Here is a 17,362-nt window from a genome sequence, read left to right as displayed (position 1 = left end):
GAGCCTGCTGGACCCAGCCAGACCAGCCTCACCCTCTGCTCTGGCTGTTCATCCCATCTGGGACAGTCACCCAATCCCAGGCTCTGGGTCAACATCCATCTGTATCTGATGGGGCACTGGTTCTGACACCTCCTGAAGAGTACAGCCTCTTGTCATTCCTCACCCTAACCCAGGGCAAATTCTGGCACCCAGGCTCATCCCTAGACTCTGACACCTGTCCAGCTGGAATCTGTGACCGATAGAGTGCTCTCCTAGAACCCCCAGATCAAGCCTTTGCCCCACCTAAAAGAAAAACAAAAACCTAACACAGGAATATTAGCTCCTGGAACCCCCAGCTCAGCTCCTAGTTTTTTGCATCACTTTCTGGAACCAGTTCCGGTCACACAACTCCTCAGGACCTGGCACTTTGGTGCCTCTTTTTTTAACCAGCCATAGACCCTTGGTTTGCTGGTTTCCTCTCCCTGACTACACCCAAGCTCAGACCTGTCCGAGCCTGAGCCCAGACCCTATTCCTAACCCCTAACCCTGACCCTGTTCCCACCCCAGACCCTACCTCAAAGTAGCTCTTCTCATGCCCCTTAAGACAGTCTTTCCACCAAATTGGGCTTACCTGCTGAGTAACTGAGCTGCTGTAGGCCTCTCTTGTGAGACTGGGCCAGAGTTCATCCCTGTCCTTCAACATCTGTCCCATTGGATACCTAAGAGGACTCCAGGGCCTTCCACCTTCTGACTTCCTCTCTGTCACCCTTCTTCCCGATATTAAGCCCTCTCTAGCCTGTTGCACCAGTGACTTCTCACTTCCTGGCAGCCTCTCCCATCATCCTCCACCACCTCCTGATCTGCAGCTCCCTGCTGCTCCTCCCCCACCCAGACCTGGAGTTGAACCTTAGCGGAAGCCGTCGTACCCAAAGAGGGCAGACCCATAGAGGAGCTGCCACTTTTGAAACTGCTCAAGCCCAGGTTCTCAAAACATTACCCAACTTGAGCAGTGGCCGAGGCCTGCCACCTTCCTTTCTCAAGATCAGAGAACTTGAGGCTGGTTCCCTCTGTGGTCAGATGCAAAGGGGATTGGTCACGCAGGGCTTAGGTGGCCCCATTTTCTGTACAGTTCTGCCTCTTCTAAGCAGAGTTCTGGTGGCTTTCATCCTCCCTACCTTTGCCTTTCGGGCAAACACTTGGTACAGGGGGATGTTCTGAAATAGATCAGGACAAAGAAGGTGAAGGGCAGCAAGGAGTGAGCTGGGCACTTGATGTGAGGGGCTCCCTATAGTGAGTAATTCTCCTTGGCACCATGTACACATGGATTAGTAATCTCTTCAGAAAACACCTTCCAGACAACAGAATTTCCTGAACCTTCACTGTTGTCCAGGGCAGACGGATGCTACAAAGATGAGTGGGTCAGAGCCCTGTCACCAAGGAGTTTAGGTGTCTGGATGAGAGAGGAATAACTAGATCTGTGATTGTAGTACAGGTAGTGCTGCAGGCTCTAGGGAGAAAGATTGAGCACACCTGGGGCAGGGCAGGGCGGCTTTGTGCCGGAGGTGGGCTAGAGCCTTGATGTAGAGGTCGAATTTCCCCCAGAAGACATTCCAGGCAGAGTAAACTAGGAAAGCAGCTGTACGAGGCAGTTTAGGTGATGGCGGAAGGTCTGGCTGGAGTGGCTGGAGCAGAGGGTAGGGATAGAAGAGAGCTTTAGATCTACTGAAGCATCTAAATACCTCTCCCCAGCATCTCCGGCAAGACAGTCGGGCTGGAAGACTGTGCATGGAATTGCAAACAGCCTGACCCTTAGTAGTCTCCCACCACCAGTAACCAGGGTATTCTAAAGTTTACAAGCCTTCGCCCTCTGATTCTCCCAGCAACTGAGACAGGCAGAGCCAGTTTTATTAACACCATTGTACAGAGAAACTGAGAGTCAAAGAAATGACTTCTCTGCCAGTTAGGGTCAGAACCAGGTGTCCCTGGTCCTAGTCCAGGGCTCTCTCCTTGATGCAGGTGTCTCTAAAGACCCATACAAGTGGCACTTTGGCCTAGGGAGAGGACAGGCCAAACGACTCCCTTTTTCTACCCTGAGTTGTTTCTCTAATCATTTGGCAAGGAGAGAAAAGTTAGCTTGGGGGCCCAGGAGTTTTAATTTCCCACTAGTGTTAGACCCCCCACAGCCAGCTGAGAGGGCATGTGAGGACAGAATTCTCCCTGGGGGCAAGTTGTCCACGACAGGCAGGGTGAGTTGTGAAATCATGGGAAGAGAAGTCCAGGAGTGTGTTGGGAAGAAGTAGCCATGGGCAGAGCCACCTGAGAGCCGTGCCCATTCCTGTCAGAGACCTCTGTTCCCAGAAGGGAGCGAATCCCAGCAACAGCTACTCAGCATCGCTTCAAAGGCCTTTGGCCTGTAACTCAGAGGAGCCCCTCAGCCAGCTGGACTCGGTTCGTGCTCTAGGCTGGGTACCAGGGGTGCCAAGACAAAGAAGGCCAAGCCCTCCACTCACAGAGCGCAGTCACCAAGGAGAAACAGCTGTGTGACCAGCCGACTGCTAGAGGTGGCAGCAGTGATCTTTGGCAGGGTGGATGAGAGCTCAGCAGGCAGGACAGGAGCAGAGAGAGGCATGGGCCCGCAGGTGTTTCCCAGGAGGCAGTGAGCAGTTTGATGTGAGTCCAGTACAGGTACTCGGGTGATGTAACAGGAAGATGTTTTGGGATCCTGCGGCCATTCTGAGGTACAGAATCCTGAGGGCAACACACCAGTTAATCTTCGTAGTTACTACATGTTTGCATTTGTAAAAATTCAAGCAACGCAGAAGTATAAAGGAAAAGCCCCCCCAGCACCACTTCTGTGGAAGTGACCCAGTTAGCTGTTTGGTGTGCCATCTTCCAGACCTTTTTCTGTATATATACAAACATGTATGTGCCTGTGTGTATATACACATGTAAATTTATTTTTATAAAAGTGGGATTTTGTGGTACATAATTGCTTTGAAACTTGATTCTTTTTTTTTTCCTTAATAATATGTCTTGGTCATTTTCCTATGTCAGTACATGTAGATGTACCTTGTTTTATGGTGGGGAGGGTAGGTCACGCACGCCCAAGGTGTAGAATTCCAAAGGTACAGGGGGACAAAGTGAAATCTCCCTCCCACCCCAGCTTCCCAGTTTCCCTCCCCTGAGGCAGCCCCTGTTACATGTTTCTTGGCTATCCATCCAGAGCCTCTGTGCCTTTACAAATAAATAAGCATATGCTTTCCCCCCATTTTTTGCTACATAACTGTTAAATTTTGTTATAAATACACTCTTTTTTACACCTTGCTGTTTTCACCACTTATATGTTGGAGATCTAATAGGTCAGTACACATGGCACAGTTGTGTTCTTTAACATCTGTGTGGTGTCCACCTGTACCCCCCCAGCCATGATTCTCAAAATGTAATCCCAGGACCAGCAGCATCAGTATCACCTGGGAACTTGTTAGAAACGCAAATCTGTTCGCAAGCCCTCCTGGCGATTCTGATGCGAGCCCAAGTGTGAGGGCCCCTGATTTGGAGTCCTCCACTGGTCAGTTAGGTGTGTCAATCTTCTGCTATCGCAAACCATGCTGAAATTAATCTCCTTATACATTTGTTACTTTACGCTTTTCTGTGTATTTGTAGGATAAATTCCTTGAAATCGATTTGCTGGGTCAAAGGCTCTGTGCATGTTTGATATAGACGGATTTTATTACATTATCCACCATAGAAGTTGTACCAGTTTATACTCCCACCCACAGTGACCTCAGTTCTTGTTTGATGGCTGCTTCGTAGTCCATTCTCCAGAGGTTTCTGAGCTGTTGTGGGATGCGTTCAGGTCCTTCAGAAAGAGCTCCTGTTAGGGGAGGTGACAGGCGGGAAGTGGGCTGGTGAGGTGGTGCTAGTGAAGACTGCAGTAGGGGCAAAGGGCTGGGGTGGGGGGTAGTTCAGGAGATGCTCAGGTGAGTGAGTGCACGTGGCAGTGAGGAGAGGAGACCCTGGGGTAACAGAATGGCCCACGAATTCCAGATCCTTTCTAGGGCATGGCCTGGAAGCAGAACTCCCAGAGCTCCAGCTGAGCCAATGACTTGAGCGAGCCATCTTCCCTCGCTGCTTTTGCTTCCGCCCTGATAACTGAGCATGCAGAATGTCACTGGAAGCTGAATTTATTTCTGCTCTTTGAGTCCGTTCCCAACCCCCCCCCACCGCCCCCAAGTATGTTTTGCATTTCTGGAGCCATTGCATTTGCATAAGAACGTCTAGTTTAAAAATCCAAATTGAATCAGTGGAGAATCCTGACAACTTTTTGTATTTTTCCAACTACAAAGATTCTGTTGCCTTCAGGATTCTGTTCCTCAGAAAGGTCGCAGGCTTCCTGAGCATCTTGTCACAACTTTCCAGCAGAAATTTCCAGATAGAAAAGTCTAGGGGGTAATAGCCAAGAGTTTGGGCTCTGGAACCAGACTGCCTCAGTGTGAATCCTGGCTCTGCCACTCGGCAGCTGTGTGACCTTAAAGCAAGTTATGTCACCTCTCTGAGCCTCAGTTTCTTCATCTGTAAACTGGAGCTATTAAAAGTACCTGCTTCCTGGGATTACTGTGAGGATGAAATCATGTAAAGCACCTAGAACAATGCTTGGCACCTAGAAAGCTCTCAGTAAGTGTTATCCATGTTACTGTCATCATTGGTCAGATTTCAAGTCTCCCGTTCTGACTCAACATTGCTCGTGGGATATTTGCAATAGTCACCCACAGAGAAGACCAGATTCCTCTGTGTGATGGAGCATCTGTCCAGCCTGGTTTGTCATCGAATAATACTAAGCCTCTTCCCGCCCAGGATCCTGGGCTGAATTGAAATGACTATGTGGAAATGAGCGGTAACACTGGTTTGTAGGTGAAGCCAGAGTCCGTGAATGTTTTCATACCATGTGCCCTGCCTGCATCTACAGGTCCCTCTGCCTGGTAAGCGCTTCCCTTCCTCGTACACAAAGCAAACTCCTCAACTTAGTCAGCGTTTATCTGGCTTCTACTACATACCAGACGCTGTGGTTGGCCTTCAAGGCCTTGCTTAAGTGATATCTGCTCTAACCACCTCTGACACTCCCCTGCTTCCTTGTGAAAGTAGTGTCCTGTCTGCTTTCTCATGATTCCCTTCTACATAAGAATAATACAAATAGTTTGTGGGAAGCTCAAGGCACAACACAAGTACTTCCAGTGCTGTGGGGGGAAAAAATCATCAAATCCTGGCACCCCATTTTACAGCTGAGGAAATTGAGGCTCTGAGAAGGAAGTTAACTTCCCCAAGGTCCCAAACCTGGAAAGAAGCAGAGCTGGGAGTGCAGCTGGGCCTGCTGACATCAGAGCCCTCCCTCCACCACGGGGCACTCATGCCATGTACCACCGCAGTATGCGTGTCTCTGTTCTGTCACATGTCACACTATGCGGTGATATTCTGCTTACATGTCAAGGTCTTAGCCTACCTGCCTGTGAACTCTTTATGGTCAGGAGCTCATTTATTTTTGTGCCCACCCTGCTGCTACACAGGAAATATAATGATTTTATGGAGGTACACAGAGAGGGCGATGAATTTGCCCAGACCCCACAGCACAGTGCTGCCAAAAGCAGAAACCAAGGGCTGGGAGAGAAGAGGGAAGGAAGATGACCCTGCCTCTCCATGTCATTGTTGCTCACCCACCACCACCCCACTCCCAGCAAAGCTGCCAGAGAGTGACTCACACAGAGCTACCTGGTCCCTCCACAAGGGCAGGTCTCCCTTCAGCCCTTTGCCTGGGCCGCCTCAGCCATGCATATGTTGGGGTTTGGTTAAGGGCCTCCCCACTTGACTAAAAAACATTTTTAATATAAATTTAAACGAGAATTATACTACTATGATGGATTTTCATTCGAAAGTCTTCTGTCATGAAGTCTATGGAGCTGACTTAATTTTCTATGTTGCACTGTTACTCTATTTCCAGTTTTTTTCCATTTTGATAATACTGAAATGATTTTGATTGCCTTCAGTTGTTTTTCATGTAAATATTTATCCTCCGTCAGCTCTTTACCTAGATCACATTCTTGCCAACTATTGCATCTGCCATTGTGAATTTAAAGGTGGCTTTTACTCTGACCAGATTCAGTTTTCGCAGTCACCCTTCTTGAGTTTGAGTTTTGTCCAGATTTGCTTCTCCTTGCAGTTGGTTTCTTCCCATACTCGGTTTTAGCCATTGTTAAGTTTTGTGTGTTGTTGGTTTATTTCCACTCATAATATTCACTGCCTACTGGATAAAAGACTGATCATATTTATATCTCAGCTAATCCATAAGAAAACTGGAGGTAGTCCTCACGAGGCCCAGAACTGCTCTCTTGTCACCAGTGTCCAGGGTTTTCTCTTTCAGTTATTATGTACCCATTGCCTCTGCTGCCTGTGCCCTGGGTCCTCCCAGGAACTGTCCCTGTTGGAGTGCAGTTCTCCTCAATAGCAAGACAATGGGATCAGAGTGTCCTGCCTCAGGTTGGGTGGTCCGCAGCCCAGGCAGAGGGAACAGCACTTGCAAAGCCCTGAGTCAGGAGAACGTGGGGACGCCTGAGGCACCTCAGTGATGGCAGGAGGGGAAGGAGATGAACGAGCTGTTGGGGCACCAAATTCCTGCCAGCATCCAACCCTCAGAGGCAAGACGCACTCCCCGCACTCAGCAGGGCCTTTCTTCTCTCGTCTAGAATGCCTCGGACATGCCCGAGACCATCACCAGCCGGGATGCTGCCCGGTTCCCCATCATCGCCAGCTGCACGCTCTTGGGGCTCTACCTCTTTTTCAAAGTAAGTACTTTGTCACCTGTTGTAGCACTTGGTTTGAATAACTTTATTTGATTTTGTTTTATTTTTCCCATCACAGGAGACATGCATGTTCATTTGTAGAAAATAAAGAGCAGGAAAAATAACAATTTACCCTTAGGCCCACTACGCAGAGACCCCACTGTGATGTGGGGGCCCCTTCCCACCAGTCTATTTCCCTTCTTCAAGGAGCTTTCTGTTTTGTTTTCCTGATACCGGTTTGGTTTCATTGTATTCTTCATATTGGGGTGGGGTATAGCTATGTCTCGGACATACCTCTACCATACTAATTGCTTTTTTTTTTTAATTTATCGAGGTTTATTTTCCCAATAAAAGTTACACAGGCTCAGTGTTGAAAACCTGGAAAACACAGAAAAGTAAAAAGGGGAAAACAACAGCCATCCAAAACCCCCCTGCCAGAGACAGTCACAGAGTCCCTTTGGAGGTGTGTCCTTCCTCTGCTTTTCCCTGTGCATGGTTCCTCCATAGCTGTGAACATGTGGTGTATTCAGTCCTGTAGCTGCTTTTCTCACTTCACATTAATTACATCGTGAGCATTTTCTCATGTTACTGCAAACAAACTTTTTTTTTTAATATAACATGTACTGTTTTCTGATTATAAAAGTAATATATGCAGAAAACTTAAAGAGAGGGAAAAATACACAGAGGTAATCACTATTAACGTTTTGGCATATCTCCTTTCAGGCTTTTCATAATCGTATTTTTAACCTAATTATAATCATTTTATAACTAATTTTTTTAATAATACATTACAAGCACTTTTTTCCTGGTCATTGAAAATTCCTCAAGGATAATTTTTTTTTTTTTCCCCCTGGCCACGCTGCTCGGCACATGGGATCTGAGTTCCCCGACCAGGGATCGAATCCATGCCCCTTGCAGTGGAAGCTTAGAGTCCTAACCACTGGACCACCAGGGAAATCCCTCCTCAAGGATAACTTTTAATTCACATTTAAAAAATACATATATATAGTTTAAGAAAAATTTTTTCAATCTAAGGGAAAGTGCAAATGAGCCATAATCCTCTCCCCAACGTAGTTTCTTGTGACTCATTCTATTATGCATAGATCTACATTTATGTAACAATTTTAAAACAAATATATGTATCGAACATATGGTTCTTACCAGGGAGATATTTTTGTATCAACACAGTCAGAGCTACCTCATTTTTTGTAACAGCTGCTTGTGGTTGTGTTTCGTGGATGTGCCCCTGAGGGGCATTCAGTGGTGGGATGTCCCAGCACTGCTGCCATGAGCATTCTCATGTAAGTATCTTGGCAGGTATATCTGCAGTAGCATTACCAGATCAAACAGCTTCTGGAATAGTTGGTGCCAAATCCCTCTGATTGTACCAATTTACATTTCCTCCAACAGTTACAAGTGTGCTGGCTTCACTGTACTCCCACCTATACTGACTCGCATCAAAATTCTTTATTTTTATCAGTCTGTGAGTGAGTCAGAAACATAATTTTTAACGCCTGCTTCCTGTTCCATCACTCCCTCATTATTGGATCAGAACTGCTCCTCTTAATGATTTCAGAATATCCCCACAAGCAGATACACCACTACTGACTTATAGCATCCCCCTCACTTTAAACAGAAAATATCGTTCTGATTTTTACTCTTATAAGTAAGAGTGCATCAAATAACGTTAGGTATTCACTGATTTTTTTTTTCCTGGACCTCGGGAGAAGAGGTGAATTTATCACATGCTTTGGTTCACAGCACACTGGCATCGGGCCCACGCCAGGGCCCCCTCCTTGTTTCCTTCACCACCTTCACCCTGATGCCCATCTCCATTTGCCACCTTCATTTCCCTTCACCAGAGGCACCTGCCCTAATGCGTTTGATTTGTGTCCTTGGATGTGTGTCTTTTTATAAAATATATGGTGTTAATGTATCTGTGTGTATTTAGTGAGAGTCTAGTTTCCATAAGTAGAACTGTGTTCCTTTTCCTCTCCCCTATGCTCTTGAGATCTCTCTGTGGCTCTGTACACATCTAGCTCATTGCCTCCGACTTGGCTTTTGGCAGATATTTCTTGAGTCTCTGCTGTGCTAAGTGCTAGGAATATACACCCAGGCCTTTGCCTCAGGACCATCTAACATTTTTAGTATTTAGGATTCTCTCCTTAGGCTAGATTCCCCAGAAAGGACTTTCTGGCAGCAGAGGGTGTGAACATTTTTATTTAAGGCTCCGGACGCCTGTTGCTCAGCCTGTCCTCCTCTCCAGGCAGGTAAGCCCCAGCCTGCCTTGTGCCAGAGGACACAGCATACCTCCTCCCAAGTCACCAGAGTGTCCTTGTTGAGATGTCTGAAAGGCAGCTGCCTGCATAGCACGGCCACCAGATCCCTTCCAAAGTCCAGACTGACCGCTGGTTGTGGTTTGCTTAACAGTGGCTCTCACTCTGCCCCTTTCTTCCTCCTTTCCTGGTTGGGGCACTGGAGTTGGTTGCATTTCTCAAAATCATAAAATTTACCTTATCCCACCTCATTTAAACCTGATTGCTTTGAGGCAGCTTATAAAAATTAAATCCAACAGCATAAGAAAAATAATAAAGGAAGAAACTGGGGTAAAGGAGAAAAAATAAAATAGGAAAAGACAGTGAAGCTCTGGGTGAGGACCATACCCAGACCCCATGCTCTAAAGTCTAAAGACTTGTACTCTTGCCAGAAGTGCCTCTGACACAGGCGTGACTGATTTTCTAGCAGCCAAAGCACAAGGAAAGTGAGACTTGGTGCACAATTCATAGTCCACACAGTCAAGCTGACCAGAAGCTCAAAGGTGTGGCCAGATAGAAATTTCTCCCCAGGACCCACGTTGAAAGAACACTGTGTGAGAGGACACCATGTCTTCACGGGTAAACACGGTCCACACGCCTGTGTGGGTAGGAGCATTCACACTGTAGCCACTGATGTGCTCGTCCATTCGGTCATTCTACAAACACACCAGATCCTGTGCTGGGTGCTGGGGACACTGCAGTGAGAAAAACAGCTGGCCCACCCCTGCCCTCAAGGAGCTTCTTGTTAAGTGGTGGAGACAGACACCAGTCAAGCAGTCACACAGATAAATGCGAAGTGACAGTCCTAGAAAGTGGTGTGAAGGCGGGGTCTGTAGCACCAGAAGAGCACGGAAGAATCTGCTCCTGCCCACGCCCCCGTCTCAGACAGCAGCACCTCACCCACCTCACTGCTCGGCCGAACTAGGAGGGTTCCTCCCTCCTCTCAGGACGCAGCCCTCGGCACAGCCCACTTCGCTAGTCCAGAGCTGATCAGGGATCCGACCGCGGCTCATCACATCCCTCCTGCCCCCCAGCCCAGGGCACCATCCTCCTGGATGCAGCTCGCTCGCTGGGCTGTCGGCCTTGACTTTTGCCCTGCGGAGTCTGCCTTCCACACAGCAGCAGAGGGATCCTCTCAGGCCATCAGATCAGATCACAGCCTTGCCCTCAGCCCTGCAGTACCGCCCTGTCTTACCCAGATGAAGCTAAAGCCTTTTTCATGGTCCATCTCCCTCCTACCTTCCCAGCCTCGTCTCCTGACACTCCTTCCTACCTGGGCTCCTGGCCACAGGCCCTCACCGTCCCCTGCACACATGAATGCATGCCCACCTCAGGACCTTTGCACTCACCCTTCCCTCCACCTCAAAGGCTCTTCCCCGAGGTATCCTCACAGCTGCTCTCTTTGTTAAGGGCTCTACTACTAAATGAAGTCAGTGTCGGAGGCTTTCCCAGGCCACCTGTGTGATGCCCCACCCCCACCCCCGGCCTCCTTGCCCTGCTTTGCTTTGCTTCTTAGCGCCCATCTCCACCGGACAGTGTGTTGCATCTTCATCTCGTGAGATTCTCCCTCACTGGCACATGAACTCCATGAGAGCAGGGACTTCTCTGCCTATTCCAGTGCTGAGCACGACGCACTGCACGTAGCAGACAGTCGGTAAACATGAGCTGACTTAACGGAGGTCACGTCAAGGAAAACTGCTTGGAAACCTGGGTGAGGAGAGGAGGGTGTCCTGGGCAGCAGAGAAGCATGTACATGGGCTGCCCGCAGGTGGGAATGTGGCACAGCAAGGCCTGTGTGGTCGCAGCATGGAGAACCACCACGAGAACCACCATGGTGTCACCACGAGAGCATGAGAGGCCAGGGGGAGGATGAGGGCCTTGAGCTCGTGGGAGCAGAGGGAAGCTGCTGAGAGGCGTTAAGAAGCAGATCGAGGGGCTCAGACAGAGGTTTAAACAGGTCCCTACTTGAGAGTGGCCAGTGGCACCAGACCCCACACCACAGCACATTATTCCCTCCCAGCTAGAAAGCCTCACGATAACAAATTAGAAGACGATGCAGGGCTTCCCTGGTGGCGCAGTGGTTAAGAATCCGCCTGCCAGTGCAGGGGACACAGGTTTGAGCCCTGGTCCAGGAAGATCCCACATGCCGTGGAACAACTAAGCCCGTGCGCCACAACTACTGAGCCTGCGCTCTAGAGCCTGTGAGCCACAACTGCTGAGCCCGTGTGCCACAACTACTGAAGCCCGTGTGCCTAGAGCCCGTGCTCTGCAACAAGAGAAGCCACCGCAGTGAGAAGCCCCCACGCCACAACGCGATGAAGAGTAGCCCCCACTCGCCGCAACTAGAGAAAGCCCACATGCAGCAACAAAGACCCAACACAGCCAAAAATAAATAAAATAAATTTATGAAAAAAAAGTGCAGCAACCATGGAGCCATATGGCACAGCCTGCCTGAAGTCCAGAATTAACAACATGTGACCACTGGCTTTAGCCCTGCGAGAGACAACATTCCTTGGGTTCACCTAACAATAACAGGACCAAGAAGCAGCTGTAAGGGCCTGCCATCAGAGCTTCAGAATCACTGGGGGAGGGGTCGTCCAAAAGAGCATGGAGAATGGAACAGGGTGCAGATGACTCAACTGTGTGGCCGCTGTAGGGGGCTCCCTAGATTTTTGAGCAGAGAGAAGGAAGCTTGGAAGAGTGCATTCTGAGGTTCAGACGGCTCTCTTGGGACTCTGGCCCCCCCCCCCCCCCCATGCAGGACCCTCGACACGCACACAATATTGCCTGTCTGCAAATAATGGAGCCACCAAGCACAAACCTACAGACTCCTTTGGGAGGTGCATCTGAGGGCTTCAAGTTCCTTCCCTTTTTCCTGTTGCCATAGAAACTAGAAGGCCCCCAGTACCATTTGAGAGTCTGACACCATTCCCCAGCTCCAGAAGAGAAGCGTGGACTCTGGTTTCCTCATAGCCACTGGCAACCCTGACTTCCTGTTTCTCTTTGTATTTCTGCCTCAGATATTCTCCCAGGAGTACATCAACCTCTTGCTGTCCATGTATTTCTTCGTGCTGGGAATCCTGGCCCTGTCCCACACCATCAGGTCAGAAGGCATCTCTGCGACATTTGAAGCAGCTTTCTCAAGAGCAAGTACAGGGTCTCGGATGAGAACATGACCTCTGGCGTCATTCAGAGCCAGGTTTGAATCCTGGCTGTAAAATCCAAGGGAATCTTTCCCCTGTGTTATACCGTGGGTGACCTAGAACAAGAACCATAACCTCTCTGGGCCACAGTTTCTTTACAAGGAATGGTAAGAATATCCAGTGGGTATTTCCCACCACGGTTGTTGGGAAAGTTATTTGTGAACAGTAATGTCATGGTAGTTGTCACAGTACTGAGAAGAGTGATGCCATTGCCACCTGCGAGGTGTCATAGTTGCTGCACACGCACTAAGCTGGCCTCTCACACGTGGTCTCAGCTCATAAGAGAGCGAGGCAGTATCGAGAGAAGTTAGGAGCACAGGCTCTGGAATTTCACTATCTGACTTTGAATCCAGACTCTGCCACTTAATAGCCCTGTGACTTCGGGCAGTTTACTTAATCTCTCTGGGCTCAATTTCCTCACCTGAACGTGAAGAAAACTGATAGTACCTTCCTTATGGGTCATGTGGAAAGCTTTTAGCACAGTATCTGGCACTCAGTGTGTTCAATAAATGTTAGCCGTTGTTGTTGTTATTATTATTATTATCTGTTACATTCAGAAACTGAAGCTCAGAGAGGTTAAGAAATTTGCTAGGACAACACAGCTGATAAGCAGCAGAGCCAAGATTCAAACCTAAATTTCTGTGGCCCCAGAGCCCATCCTCTTTTCACTGCCACCCTGCTCAGATTGCCACACATTGTGTCAGTTCAGTGGGGAGGAAGGGTCTAAGCCACTGGTCCTTGCGTGGGGCTGCTTACCAAATGGGAGCTGTGCCCCCAGCACACCCCCTCACTGTGACTACAAAAGCATCCCAGTCTATTTCCATCTGGTCTCTTGAGGAGGTACAGCCTCGGGCTGAGAACCACAGAGGTGGTCAGCAGACCAGGAAAAGTTTCCAGATGGCAGGAACACAACTTGGACTCAACTCCGAAGGGTAGGAAACCCGAAAGAGGGTGTAGGAGGGAGATGCCAGGCCAGGAGCTGGAGGGTCTGTGCACATTGACAGTGCAGGCGGGATCTCCCAGAACAGTCAGAGAGAAAGAGCAGGATCCTCGTGGAAGCTTGCAGAGCCAGGGGGAGTTTAGCCTCGTTCCTCTCAGCAGGACCCTGGAAGTCAGGAGCATAGGCTCAAAAGGCACATGGCCCTGGAAGCAAGGCTCTGTTATTTGTGCAAGTTACTCAAGCTCTCCTAGCATCAGTTTCTTCACCTATAAAATGGAGATGCTGTGAGTACCTCCTCGTAGGGGCGTGGGAAGGATCAAGTGAGCACGTCTGTGACCTGCCCAGAGTAAGTGCCAAGCGCACTGAGAGTGAGCGGCTGGCCCGAATTCACATAGCTAGGACTGAGTTCAGTGTTGTCTCCAACTACACCTACCTTCACCCACAAGGCCTTGTTCTAGCGCCCCACCTCCTGCCAGCCCCACCATCCTTTTAGGGTGGAAACCCAGAGAGCCTGACTGACTAGGACCCAGCAAGATAGTGGCAGACCCAGTCACCCTTCCTCAAAGGACAGACCTGTCCTTTCCTGGTGGACCGGTGTGGGAGCAGTCACTTCCCATGCTGGTTTGGATCGCCCCCCAATTCTAGCCCATCTCTCCCCACCCCCCAGCATCTACAAGAGCCTTAAGAGCCCAGTCCTCCCCACAACCCAGCCACCACCTCAGAGTGCAAGAACCCAGTATATTTTGTTCGGCCATGTGCTGAGGAATTGATTATTTCACTTTATCTCAACAATCCTACAATCAATATGAGCAGGATATTTTGAGCCTGTGTCATTTTGACACCAGAGACCTTTTTTTCCCTTTTAGAATAGTAACTGAGGAACAGTGTCCCAAATTTCCCGTGGATTAGCCAAGAAACAGTTGTCTTTTAACCAATTCATAATTTTTACTGTTAGAAATTATCAAAGAAAATAGAACCAAAGCAACTAAAACTGGACATGGTAAAATTTGTTAGTGACTAAAAATTAACAGAAGAATCATTTTCTTGATAAGATTTAGAGCACACAGTTTGACCTGGGAAGATTAGACCTTATGAAGATAATGGGTGGCCATGGGCATAAAGGGTATTCACCATTCAGGGTCCGAGCTATCCTCTGAAAAAAATTGATATGGGCTAAAAGCTGGGATGAAAGAAATCATTACTGTAAAATGTACATGGAAAAGAACTGAATCAGGTGAAAATAATTTTAGTAGAAAAGGGGAAGGGCATAGTTTAATCATGCTATTTAGGTAGTTGATCTAAGAATTAAATTGACTTTTCTTCAATCAAATTGAATTTTCTTAAATATTTTCTCAAAGAAGTCTACAGTGTTGTTAGAATTTTGATGAATTGTTTATATGTATCCACAAGCTCAGTCAGACCTGCCTCAGGATCCAAACAAGGTCTAAAGATTCAAGACAGGAAAACTGAGGCTCAGAGAGCTTCGTAGCTGCTAGGAGCAGAGTGAAGTTTTGAGCCCAGGTCTGTCCAACTCCACGGCCAGGTATTCTTTCCGGTCTGACAGAAGTGAAGGGGAGAGGGAACTTAAAGACAGGCCCTGGGCACCCTCTCTGGTGGGCTATGGCCTCCCGAGGACTAGCAGAGGAGAGGCCTGCTGAGAGGCTGTGGAAGCTGAGCCCAGCGCAGCGTAGCCCAGGCAGAGGCGCTCATGGGATTCCTTCCACTTCCCCCGGCCGCCTCAAGCCTCCCTGGAAAGATAGCACAGCTTGAGGTTTTGGAGGAAGGCAAGGGCTCACAGCCTGCCCTCACCTTGTCGGTCACCAAGACTCAAGCCCGTGCCAATATCCTTCCTGCCAAGGGAACCACAGCTTATTTTTATCACCTCTTGAGTTCATATCCCACCCAGATGACCTTTAGACGAAAAGGTTCATAAGACCATAATCTGCCACCCCAGGGGGGCGAGGCCACATCACCTGTGTCACTGACCCTTGCCTTCACCCCCAGGGGAGAAGGGGACCAGGATGTGATTTCCCAGCAGGAAGCAGTGGCCTTTAGGCTTGGCATGAGCCATCGAGGGCCGGGAGGAGTCTCTGCCTGCTACAAAAGCCCACATTCAGAGGTGTTCCGCAAGCATTTACTAGCTGCCTCCCAGGCCCCAAGCCTGGCATGAGTGTAGTGAAGGCGATAAGTCGGGACTCCTGCCCTCAAGGCAGGCTCGCACCGGCCAGGTTGCTTGACTCTTACCATGTGTTACCCAGCAGCCCCTCTTTTCTCGAGATAACAAAGACATCAGTCTAGAGACTTCCTACTTGGAGTTGAAGCTGCGGTTAAGCTTACAGGGTGCCAAGCATTCGTATAATCCTCTTAATATCCCTATGAGAAAGATATTGTTATAGTGTTCCAAATGAGGAAACAGTTGCACAGAACAGTTAAGTAACTTTGCCAAGGTCACACAGCTCAGTGGCAGGGCTAGGCGTTGAACCCAGGAAGCCTGGCTCCAGAGTCCATACTCTTAACCACTGTATTCTGCTGGTTGAGCTCCTAAGGCAGATGCCAGGCTGGAGTGAAGGGCTTAGCGCCTCAGGCCTTCTCTCTGCCTCTGCACACACCCTCTGGCTTCAAACTCCCTAAAAGTGATTCAGCAAACTGAGCTGAAAGTAGCTTACAGCCTCATCCATCCCAGCTGCTGCCTCCCACCTGCTCAGAGCCCATTTGTAGAAACCCACTCCCAATTGCATCCTTGTGTTGACCATGTCTCCACATAATCACGAAGCCCTCTCATCATTCACGCCATAGCCCTGCAGACTGGGAGGGATTGGCTGTTGGACAAGTGGGGAAACTGAGGCCCAGAGATGGTTCTTAATCGATATTTTCTTCCTCCAAGCCCCAGGGTCTTGGACAGCTCCCTTTTCCCTGCCTTTACCACTGTGCCCTTGGTACCACTCGGCCTGGGTCCATTTTCCTACAGCTGGGAGCACCATTCTGGATTTGCCTACCCCATCAGTCGTTGTCGGTCTGATCTGGTGTTGCCAAATGCTTTCGAGCTCAGGCTCTGGACAAGTGCCAGCAATGATGGACACTCACAGTTCTTATGACCCCTGTTGAGGATCCAGTGCTGGGCTAAACTTCTCCCCACCTTCTCTCCTACCTTCACAGCAATGCTTTGAGTCAGGTGGTATTATCCCCACATATAACCAAGGAGACTGAGCCACTAAAGTGGCTCGCCCAGGGCCTCACATGGCAGAGCACGTGTCGGGGCTGGGCCCCCCAAGCTTGTGTCCACTCCACGATGCTGCCACACCAGGCTGAGCAGAAGCCCCTGGTTTTCTTTTCCTTCTCTGAAGGTGATCCAGAAAAGAAAGTCTCTGCTCCCTGCCTGGCCAGGAAGTGGACCATGCTGAGTAATCAGAGAGAATGCTTCCAGAGACAAGGCCAAGCCCATCGTGAGCAACAGAGGCCTCACGGAAGGAGTGAATGTGAGGTTGCTCCCACCCAAGGGGCTGTGATTCATCTAGCTGATCAAGTCCGGCTGAGTTTGTAAAAATCCCAGGCCTGACAGGTCATGGAGTGGGGTGTCCATCAGGTCATCTGACTTAATAGGTCTGGAAGGGAGTCCAGGAATATGCATTCTTTTTTTTCCCCATATTTAATTCCTTTTATTTGGATTACAAAGCTGACACCATGCTTATTATTGAAGTAAGAGGTGCAGGTAACAATAATTCACATTATACTGTTTATGCTTTATCTGTGTTGGCATAGTTTATGTAATATTTAAGGGATCACCTAGAAGGAATTGCCTCATATCAACATAGCTAAGTGTTCTGGGAAACTGAAAATTAAAGGAAATAGTTAAAACAAATCCCCAGAATAGTGTACTTTATAGTCAACTCCGGCTGGCTCTGGGTCTGCTAACTGCTAGAGAGAGAGAGGAGTGTGCTAGATTTTTATGGGGTTTCAAAAACTTTAAAATAGTTTAACAGGCTACCTTTGAAAGAGTGATTGGATGGACTTTTTTTTTTTTTTTTGCCTTAGTGATTGCCATTAACGAAAAAGAAAAAAGCAAGTGGGGATGGTTGACCCTAATGATTAAAGGAA

At 48.7% G+C, this 17,362-nt stretch overlaps 1 protein-coding gene across 2 annotated transcripts in view; it reads left to right on the top strand.

Annotated features, from left to right (window-relative positions):
- HM13 (histocompatibility minor 13) overlaps window positions 1-17,362 on the top strand; it is a 40,526-nt gene that overhangs the window by 638 nt on the left and 22,526 nt on the right. For both annotated transcript variants that reach the window (XM_007446877.1, XM_007446876.1), the window contains exons 2-3: window positions 6,714-6,812; window positions 12,145-12,227. In XM_007446877.1, coding sequence (XP_007446939.1) covers window positions 6,714-6,812; window positions 12,145-12,227 — 182 coding nt within the window. The remainder of the gene's footprint in view (window positions 1-6,713; window positions 6,813-12,144; window positions 12,228-17,362) is intronic.

The sequence above is a fragment of the Lipotes vexillifer genome, unplaced genomic scaffold, assembly GCF_000442215.2.
Source record: "Lipotes vexillifer unplaced genomic scaffold, Lipotes_vexillifer_v1.1 scaffold75, whole genome shotgun sequence".
In the NCBI taxonomy this organism is placed as follows: domain Eukaryota; kingdom Metazoa; phylum Chordata; class Mammalia; order Artiodactyla; family Lipotidae; genus Lipotes; species Lipotes vexillifer.
This window is presented reverse-complemented; position numbering and strand designations above follow the sequence as displayed.